Consider the following 10,928-nt stretch of genomic DNA (forward strand, 5'->3'; position numbering starts at 1 on the left):
CATCCTCGTCAGACCCCAAGCAGCACGCCACACAACTGATAGCATTTGATAATGATTTATTTACAATAGAATGATTCCTGAGGTTATTTAACACAAAAAGAAGAACTGCCCATATGGAAAAGATATATATAAATCTTATAAAGTTTGTATCTGTCTTGTGTGAAACTTGTATGAAAAGCATATAAGAGTGAAAACAGATATAAGATCTCTTGAAAAATTATATAATGAAACTTGTATGTTTTGGATACTTACTAAAACAATGTATGAAAGTAATGAGAAAGTGGCCACTTTCATGAGTAATCACATATAAGTTTTTACTATTTCTTTTCCATATGGGTGATTACAACTCAGGGTGGACCTAATGCCAAAACAAAAAAAGGGAGACTACTTCAGGATTGAACAAACTTACCTACTGAACAGAATTAAACCAAAAGACAAAAACTTACCTCCCTAAGTAAGAAAAACTGGCGAAAACTATAAAGAAACAAAAAGGCAATCTACCCCTACATACTCTAGTATAAAGCAACAGCAACGAGCAAGTAACAAAAGGGTCCACTAGTTAGGGTGCGCCGAGGATAAATCCACTGGTCTACATCCACCAATGACAGAAAGGCACCTGCACACTTAGATTTGCATTCAAGATTACGATGGCAGTCATAACATTCTTCATTCTTAATGTTGTATAGGAATGAATGCTGCCAATCTTTGCTATGCAAAATTGTTCAACATCACTGGCTATTGAGGTTCAACTGTGATTTTAATTATCATTAACTGGTTTCAAATCAATAGTGTATTTTATGAGACTCATTAAACTAATAACTTAGTCAAAAGATTAGAGTTCTCACTGATTTTAGTGATTTTAGTTCTTAGAATGCCCAAATTAATGGTTAATCAGTTAAGATCAGCTTAATTCCTTTATTGGTTTTCCTTCTTTTAAATCTAGAGCCCATTCTTAGCAACACTACTTTTTCTGGACCTGACAGACTATAGTGGTGATACAAAACCTCCCAGGTCTGCCTTAAATTAATCCCCTACTAGGCTTTTCTGGCTTAACTCAACGATGTAGCTGTACCATGAAGTGTGTTGATTCCTGTACACAAGAGTTGATATAAACAAGTGATACTAAACTGTATAAATATATAAATGAAAGGAAATTAGGAACAATACAAGGCTGGAGGGTGGGTGGGAAAGTCCACATAATGAGTTTTCTAATTTTTGATTTTGCTGATTTATTTGTTTTTTATTTATATATATTTTTTGCCTCACTTACTGTCTTACTCCAATCCTACCTGTTCTTTTTTGTCGTAATTACCAATATTGTGATTATTTTTTGTGTTTGGTTTTCTGATGCTTGAAATCATCCTTGAATGGCATGGATACAAAAATATACACTTTTGTTTCTGCAGTGACAATAACTTATTATATTGTAATGAGTTGTAGATATTTACTTTGTGCCATGAGTATTCTGTAACAGCTTTTGTTATTAAAATAAAAACAAAAATAAATCTTGGGGAAAAAAGGTTAGAAAAACACAAATGCTGCTTGAATAACACATTGCACTGTTAATACAAAGCTATGGGCTGACACCAAAATAAAAAAATGTATGTTAATCTTTTGAAAATTGTTGTCTTTAATACAATTTGAAAGCTGAAGTAGAAAAGTTATCCGGGTGAGATTCCTACATAAAAAAAGAAAAACATCTCCTGCCTTATCTATATGGCTTGAGTGGGTAATGGCCATATAGTCTTATCTTTTGTTTTGTTTTTTTTCCAGTTCAGTATTTTTTCATATGCTTCAGTGTGGCTGTAGAGTGCTGTACGCCAGTTCTGTTTTCGTTGTAGGTGTTTCATCTGGCTCCTCAGGGATGGTGGAGTACAAGTGGTATACAGAAGACTAGAAATAAAATAGAGCAAAAAGGTTTTTGCATCTGTATCTTCTCTGTTGTAAATAGTAATCTCTGTAGTCAGTTCAATACTGAGGATGCACTTGTTTCACTTACATTCTCAGTTCGAGACTCTTTTCTGTTTAGATGATCAGACCCTGCAACAGAACCAGAAGACAGATCCAGAGTTACATTTCTTTCACTTTGTATGTCTATACATGAAAATGTAATGTGTATGAAATAGGAAAAGGTCTGAGGAGTGTTCTATGAAGCAAGGTTATTGACTGAGCAAGGTCATTTGAATCTAAACTCGGAGATTTTAGTGTCACAAAAGTGGATCTATTTTTACCACCTACATTGCTATGGTAACCTTTGCTAAACACATTACCTGGTCCAGACCAGTCTTTCTTTGAAATTTTGATTTAAAATTGGCTGGAAGTGACATGTTTTCACTAATTTCACCAACATAACTGTGGTTATGTTATGCTAACATAGCTGTGTCGCTAGATATCATGTAGCACATCATTATATACCAGCTAGCCCAACTTCAGTTACCCTACAAAAGTCACTGATTGTAAGTGTCACAGAAATGGCTTGTGTATAAAGAAGTTTAATAGATGGTTCCAGCAGTTAAAATGTTCTTGCTTGTACGTTTCTGTGGTCAATATTGTAAGGGTGTGTTTATCTTGTCACAAAGAACAAGTTTTGTTACACCGCTATTATCGCGAGGTTTGGGCGTGATATTATAGGCTGTGAGCCCACGTTTAATAATCACGCTAAGGAGTTCAGCGAGCTATCTGCAAAGGCCGGGTTAGTCTACCAGCTGTACAAGGTATTTGTCATTTGCCATAACTGTATTGTAATATTGTGAAAATTTGTAATGTATGGTGTTCTAATTATTTTATGTTTTAATTTAGAATGCACAAGTAGGGATGGGTATTGATAAGATTTTCACGATTCCGATTCCATTTTCGATTCTGTTTAACGATTCGATTCTTTATCGATTCTCTTATCGATTCTTTTTAAAAAAGGAGAACACTAAGGTCGATTAGCTTAGAACTTTGTTTTATATTTTCTCTTTGAACAAGATAGAAATTTAACATGGCCTTACAAACCCAGCAGTGAGATCTTAAGAGATCCAGCCTATGGCTCTTCAATGTGGTGTCACAGGGACCCCGGGGGAAAAAAAATTGTAAATGTAAAATAATAAAATAAATATTCTTCTGTAGCAATAACAAAGTATAACATAAATTATTCTGTAGCAATTACACAAGAATATCCAGTAATGTCCCTGCCTACAATTAAACACATTCACTTACCGAAAATCGGGGGCATCTGCTGTGGCAAATGGGTGCAAGCCTTTGACCACAAACTTAGTCACTGCTCGGTAACATTAGTCTATCCTGGCTTGAAAGGAGACGCTACCGGTAGACTGCAGCGAGAACTGCCAGCGAGCGCCAGCCAGACTCTGTCTCTCTCATCATGGTCACCTAAACGCGCAGTAATGGCAGATAAGGCAGATCGCGCTAACATAATATGCACTGTTAGTTGATTATTTACCTGCCGCATTAACGGGAGAGGACGTGCAAACGTTACCGCTGCTGCTGGGTTGAGATTCACGAGTCCGGAGCGGAATTAAAAACACGACATTCATTTAAGGTCATCGCGTGTTTTGTGAGCAAATGCTTTTGCATATTCGTAGTGTTTCCTCCCTTAAATGAAGTATCTACTTTGCAAGTATTGCAAGTTGCCCTGTTGTCATCCGTTCTTGTAAAGTATAACCAAACTTTTTAGCGTCTGAGCCACCATGTTTCCTGCCAGGTAAATGACGCTCCGCAACGTGGTGACGTCATTCGGGGCGACTGGAATCGATAAGGGAATCGTTTGCAAAAATGGCAAACGATTCCAAGGAATTGAAACAGTGGGAACCAGTTCTCAACAAGAACCGGTTTTCGATACCCATCCCTATGCACAAGACTGTAAAGCTATTCTTCCAGGACCTCCGAAGTGGCAGGCGGCCACGAGGTAATTTTTGTTGTTAAAGCACAAGTGTTACTTTAGATAGACTGAAGCGCTTAAAGCCTTTGTGTTTTATGTTTGTAGTTTTCACAGCGTTCAATAAATGCAGCGAAGCGCCCGTCTTGAAGAAGCCGTGCCTGTGTTGTCATTTCGGAGTTACACTGATGTTTAGTTTTCTGTCTTCATTTATGTTGAAAGTGATAGCAGAGCTGTACCTTTTTAATTTTTTCAGAAATCTCTCTGTCAGAACATGGCATATCACATTTAGGCTAACTTCCTGCTAACTTCTAACTCTGTTAAATTTAATAAATTCTGTTTTCATGGATGCCTGGACATTAAACTTAATTGTTACTTCTGGTAAAGCAGAAACTCTGATCATTTTATCACAGATGAAAGAATTCAGACAGTTTTTAACTCTCAGTGTTTGTTTGACTTTGGGACCTGAAATGAACAGAGTTTTGGATCCAGATTACTCCGTGAGGCTCTGGACTACGGTAGCCGTAATGCTCCGACAATCCATCAAATGGTGCGGCTTTGTAGCTTACCAAAGTAGTACTAAAACATTTTTTGACAGATTTTTGAGCGCATACAATCGGTCCGTGGTCAGTAAGTACAACCAGAATTCATACATAAGGCGCACAGGATTATAAGGCGCACTGTTGATTTTTTTAGAAAATTAAAGGATTTTAAGTGTGCCTTATAGTGCAGAAAATACGGTAAATAGAACAAGATACAAAGCATTAAAACATATTAAAAACAAAACAGCCTTAATAAACGTAGAGTAGGTTGGACCTGGAAGCAGGGTTCATAAGTCATCAATCAAAGACCGTATATCCCATCTGCTTTAAATGTTTTAATGCAGTACAGTTGTTATTATTATTACTTGTCACATCCTGTTTATGACAGTTAAAATAAATAACATTCATGTAAGAAGTAAAATTTTCTTGTGTAAACTATATATGGTGTTAAATAGGCCTATACTACTGTATTTTAATGTTAGTCATCAGGGTGGTACTTTAAGAGCCATATATTTTATGAGGTAGAAAACTTTGGGAACAACTGGTGTATTTAGAAGCAAATGTCCCCTTGTGGGACAATTAAAGGATTATTCTATTCTATTTAAGCCCTCTGTTTCCCTCCTGCTGAGGGAAACAGAGGAAATACAGCAGCTCACCTTTAGGTGGGTCATCACCAGGGACTAAATTGGTCATATTGAAGGCTTCAGTATCATCTGGAGACATCTTATTTGATAAAAAGAGAGGAAATTGAGAACAGAAGAAGTAAGAATGACTAGCAATTAAAAACGTGAATTATTATTAGATACAGGGAAATTTATTAAAAAAACAAACAAAAACCTAACAAAATGTAAAAGAAAAAGAAAAGTACCCATCCTCCTCTGTCAGTTTTTCTTGTGCTTGAAAAATCACCTACAACAAAAGGCAAAACTCATAAAAAACTACCACAAGAGAAAAAGCCCCAACAACAACATTGGCTACAACACATAGTTGATGTGACAGTGATGTTACATCAGGGCAAAAAGATAAGCATTAATTGTCATGTGATTGTTGGTTAATAAATATGAAAGTAAAGTGATATCTCTGCTTTCGTCAAACATCGGTCATTAGCTTTTCATGAAGCCACAAAATGGCAGTGTTTTTATCTAATACCTGTTTGGATGGACGCAAACAGGTATGAGAAAAAACACTGCATTTCGTGACAGCAGCTGCCTGTTGACTCTGGAAGCAGAATTCTACTTGAAACTGGACCCACTGAAATCTATATGGGCATAGACATTCTCATGGGTGTGTTAACTGGAGCTTGTTAAGCTGAGAGGCCTGCAGTTTGCAACTGGTTGTTTTGTGTGCAGGACAAGCTAACGCTGACTCTGAACAAAGCTCTTGTGCGTTTTAATTCAGCTCTGATTTTTTTTTAAAATATACATAAATTTGTAATTTAGGCGTATTTTCTAACCTTATTAAACACTGTTTTTTTTTTGTAATTACTGAACAAACTCGACAAACATAATTTTAAAGAATCAATGTATCACTTTAGATTAGACTTGTAGTCAAGACCGCCTAATCCGAGACCAAGACATGACCAAGACCAGAGGGTATTGAGACCAAGACAAGACCAAGTCGAGACGAGCCCAAGACTGAGACAAAAAAAGTCTTTAAACTGTGTTTTTTCTGTCGCACAGCCCTCCTCACCGCTGTCTACTGTCTCACTCACTTACTGAGAGGACAGACGCACGCTCCACTTGACTGTCGCGTCTCTCACCCTCTCTATTTTTCGCATAATGATATTCAGTGTTGGAGAGTAACGGAATACATGTACCGCCGTTACGTATTTAAAATACAAAATATGAGTAACTGTATTCCGTTACAGTTACCGTTTAAAAAGGTGGTATTCAGAATACAGTTGCTTTGTTGAAATAAATGGATTACACTGCGGTACTTTCCTGTTTCATTTTGTCGCGGGTCAGGACTGTTTGGGTTTTGTTTGACAGCTACGTTCTGTTGTTCCAGGCGGCAGCGTTACGGTTGCCATGGTTACAGGGCGACGCTCTCTCTCTCTGCGACTTTGTGTTTCCTGGGTGAGAGAGCGCCTTTTCGTTGTTGTTGTTGTGCTAAGCTAACAGGCAGAATGCTACAAGCATAGCTCTAAAGAATGTAGCATCATGGGCAGTGTAGTCCGTGTTGCAGGGAGAATGCACTGCCATACACGTTATGGGTCTGTGAGCGCGAGGAGGGAGAAAAAGGGGAGTGGAAACGTACGAGTTGTCATCGAGAAAAAAACGGGAGCTGGAAGCATGTAAATATAATAATAAACACTGCAGCCAAGAAGAGTGCCTGACGAGCCCAGTTGTAAGTAAGCTATTAAGACTCGACTGTACACCGTGTTCGTGTTTTCCTCCGAAAACAATAAGTTCCGTTGGAGCAGCCTTTCAACGCCTCTCTCTGTCTCTCGCAAGAAAAGTTGACCCACACAACAAAGTAAAGCTATTTTTCGGCTACGAGCCGACAGGGACCCCGCCGTATTAGTCAGAGGTCCCTTTACTACAGTTCGGAGTCGCGGACCTTCAGTAATAGTAATAAATCACACACCAATAGTACATTCACGTTGTTGTAAAAAGCATGATAATATATTAAGTAATCCAAAGTATTCAGAATACATTACTGTCATTGAGTAACGTAACGGAATACGTTACAGAATACATTTTGGGGCATGTATTCTGTATTCTGTAATGGAATACATTTTAAAAGTAACCTTCCCAACACTGATGATATTATCCTATATCCTCGCATGTGATTGGCCACAATATGGAGGGATTGGAGCATAGCTGAGCCACTGTGTGAGAGCTGAGCAGCGAAAGGAAATTAAGTGAGGGTAGAAATGACTGAAAGATTATTAGGCTCTGTTTTGAGTTTTGTTAAAAAAAAGAATGACTTCATATAGGAAAAAAATAAATATCACATATGCAGGACACCTTAGTTTTTTTTAATTAAGCAGCAAGGCAGAACAAAGTCGGGGCTGTATCAAGACACAGGGACTAAACCCCAATTCAACCAGACCCAGAACTGATCCAGAATTAAAACAGGACAACAACAGTTCAAAATCAGGACAATTTAGGATTTAACCAAGACAGAACCAGAATCAGAACTAGATGATAGTAGCACTAAAAATCATCATAGACCTGCACTACACTTATTTTTTTAATTCTACCAAAGCATTGTTGTTCGGCTTTTCATTTATCCATTTATTGATTCACTCAAAGAGCAAGTAACGCAACCAAGTGATCAGTTTGATATCAATCTTTTGTGATACACCGTCATATTTACATTATTTGTACAGTACGAATGACTTGCTTTGGTACCTGGTCAAACTTAAGCTCTCCTCTGTCTGCAGCAAACTCGCATGGGTGCTGTGCTCAGTCGCCTAGTGCCTGAGCTCGGATCATACCAAAATTAGGGGGAATTTACGACGGTGCGCTCTGTGCTTCGTGTGTTGTTTTTGTTTTATACAGTTGTCAGTCAGGCATCTAACTAACAAATTACACTCCAAAAGACCCCATGCTTCTGAAAAAATGACCCGGGCTTAAGCCCAGTAAGCCACCCCCCCCCCCCCCCCCCCGCTCCGCTGATGGTTGACTCCAAATCTTCCGAACACTATGTCGATTTGAGAACGCAAGACCGAAACAGCGAGACCAAGACCGAGACCAAGACCACGTAAAAGTACCGGTCTCGAGACATCCAACTCTACTTTAGATTAAACATAGAAAGGATTTACAATGAGCTCAGTGTTAAACATTTGCAGCACTAATCCTCATCCATATAAAATTGTTGGGGAACATTTTCTGCAGAATAAACACTTTTGGAAATTGTGGGAAAGCATATAAACATGCATATAGAAAGGTTTGATGCTTTACATGAAATAAGGAATTGTTACTGTCCTTACCACTTGTTTTTTTCACACACACTAGAGCCATTCCCAGTGAGATGACGCCCACGACTACACCAAAACCAGTTGCAATTACAAGTAGAAGTTTAAAAGGAACTAGAAAAAACACAGCCCACAGGCAAGACTCAGTCTCACTTCCCATTTTTGTTAAGCAAAGTATCCTGAATGTCATATAGGAAATAAATACTGAAATTCAAAAGCAAGATGCTTTTAGTATGACTAATAATACAGTTTAAGGAAATTTCATTTACCTGAAGATATCCTTGGTGTAGTCACAGAAGAAGTAGTCCTTTTAGTGCTGAGCTTTGTAGAAGTAAAGTCTACTGAAATGAACAAATATCACCAAATGTCAAAACACTCCACAGCAATTGACCTACGCATTTTTATTAACTTGTAATACTCTTACCAATAGTTGTGTCCCTCGTGACTGTGTCACTTGTGAAGTTTATAGAAGTAGGAGGAGCAGAGGTCAAAGTGTTTTTTTCAGCTGCAATAACAGAAGATGGTGTTGTGATTGTTTCATTATTTGAGTTTCTTGTGGATTCACCTCAGAAGGCATTTTCCTTCCACTACTGCAATACTGACACACAACTGCAAAGTGTCAATGTTTTACACTTAAAATTTCACTTATAAATTCAAAAGAATATTGTTTTGCTGTCATCTGATATCAGTGCATAATACTGAATGCAGTATACAAATACAAATACATCTGTCATTACTGAGTATTCTGCTCCCTGGATGGACTTAAATCAATTCAACAAATGCACATTTTTTTAAGAATGAAATTATGTATGTCCTCCTAATACCTGTTACATTTAAAGGTAATTAAAGACTTAGAAACATCTGTTTATGTGTCTTCTTTGGTTTGAAAAAACTGAAGGCTTATGCACATCCTATACTGAGGTATAATATAGACCAGCACAGTATGATTACTTACTTTGTATACTGATGAAATATATGTTGCTCTGAGGAGACTTGTATTGTTCTCCTTTATGTTGTGACATGTAAAAACATGTGACTTCCACCTCAGCAGGTGAACTCTGCTGTATCAAAGAGAGGAGCTCAGTTCCTCTTAAAATCTGCAGACAGGAGATGGGTGTAGAGTTTCTTCTTCTCGTAAAGTACAAAAAACACTGAGTCGCAGAAAAAGATGATGGAGCCTGACAATTCAGTGCGACTGAGTCTGTTTCTATGATCATCCGTGGATTCACTGTCAGTTCAGGTCGAGTAGCTAAAAACAAACATTTGTTAAGTTACAAATGCAAATGTTTCAATTATTTGAAAATAAAATCTAACAATAGAAAATGTTCTGAGGGTTTTTTTTTTTTTTAATTATCATGTTTGTTGCACATGATAATTTTTTCTCACACACCCACAAGTTGAGAACACCTTTGTTGTTTTGTACTAATATTGTAGTTTAACATTCACATATTAATACATTACTGCAGTATTTACAGTATTTACGTGATGATTGCTGTCATGTTACTCACTGGAAATTTGGTCCTAAATGCATTTAGACTTAAATCAATTCAACCAATTGACAGTTTATTTAAGAATGAATTTATACATCCCTCCTAGGATTTGTTATTTATGAATTAAATAAAGCTTTATTAACATCATTTTAACTTCCTTCTTTGGAAAAACTGAAGAACTTATGTCCATCATATACTGAGGTATAATATAGACAGTTTAATCACTTACTTTGTATGTTGATTGAAGATATATTGCTGTGAGGAGACTGGTATTGTCTTCCTTTACGCTCTGTCATGTAAAAACATGTGACTTCAACCTCACCAGACGAGCTCTGCTCTGCCATAGAGAGGAGCTCAGTTCCATTAAGTCTCTGCTGACAGGAGATGGACGTAGAATTTCTTCTTCTCATAAAGTACAAAAAACACTGAGTCACAGAAACAGATGATGGAGTCTGACAGTTCACTGTGACTGAGTCTGTTTCTATGAGCGTCCGTGGATTCACTGTCAGTTCAGGCCGAGGAGCTAAAAAAAATAAACATTTCTCAAGTAAAATAAACAAATCTTTAATTTACTTGACAATAAAATCTGATAATAGAAACTGCTCCAGGAGTTTTACTATTTTAAATATTTATGTCGGCTTCACATGCAGATTTTGCTCACGCCTCGTACAACCCCCAAGCTGAGAGCAGATTTCTTTTTTTCTCTGTAGCCAAACATCCTCATATTATTGCACTACAGCAGTGTTTACTCACGTTGTATGGTGATTGCTGACATGTTACTCATTGGAGATTTATATGCTAAAAGGTAATAACAGGTCACTTCAATTGTAACAGGTGAACTTTCATGTGTCCATGACAGAAATTCAGATCCTGTCAGAGTCCACAGACAAGGAGCTGTTTTATCAATTTTATATCCTGAAATGATGAAATAACACTCAGAGATAGGAAGAGGATTCTGACAGTTCAGCGTAACTGAGTCTGTCTCTGTGATCATCAGCGGGCTCACTGTCAGTTTAGGTGGACGAAGATCTGAAAAATTAAAGTTTATGTCAGCACTCAAAATGCTTTATACAACATGCCACATTCACCCAAGTACT

General features: G+C 37.4%; 1 protein-coding gene across 1 annotated transcript; it reads right to left on the reverse strand.

Annotated features, from left to right (window-relative positions):
- Positions 1-319: 319 nt before the first annotated feature.
- On the reverse strand, positions 320-10,664 carry LOC113022434 (uncharacterized). The gene is made up of 10 exons (XM_026167837.1): positions 10,585-10,664; positions 10,061-10,354; positions 9,297-9,590; positions 8,766-8,846; positions 8,611-8,682; positions 8,357-8,455; positions 5,288-5,328; positions 5,076-5,142; positions 2,000-2,040; positions 320-1,893 (listed from the first exon to the last, which is right to left on the reverse strand). Exons 1-10 carry the CDS (start codon positions 10,613-10,615, stop codon positions 1,795-1,797), a joined length of 1,119 nt encoding a protein of 372 aa, XP_026023622.1. The 5' UTR covers positions 10,616-10,664; the 3' UTR covers positions 320-1,794.
- Between the last annotated feature and the right edge of the window lie 264 nt (positions 10,665-10,928).

Source organism: Astatotilapia calliptera, chromosome 5, assembly GCF_900246225.1.
Source record: "Astatotilapia calliptera chromosome 5, fAstCal1.2, whole genome shotgun sequence".
In the NCBI taxonomy this organism is placed as follows: Eukaryota; Metazoa; Chordata; class Actinopteri; order Cichliformes; family Cichlidae; genus Astatotilapia; species Astatotilapia calliptera.

What these genes read in the sequence shown, in the direction of transcription:
- LOC113022434 (XM_026167837.1), bottom strand. Translation starts at nt 10,615, where the DNA reads ATGAGTAACATGTCAGCAATCACCATACAAC. An exon ending in GTCAGCAATCACCATACAAC is followed by an intron (nt 10,355 to 10,584) that starts GTGAGTAAACAC and finishes TATTTTTTTTAG; the next exon opens with CTCCTCGGCCTGAACTGACA. An exon ending in TACACCAAGGATATCTTCAG is followed by an intron (nt 8,456 to 8,610) that starts GTAAATGAAATT and finishes TGTTTTTTCTAG; the next exon opens with TTCCTTTTAAACTTCTACTT.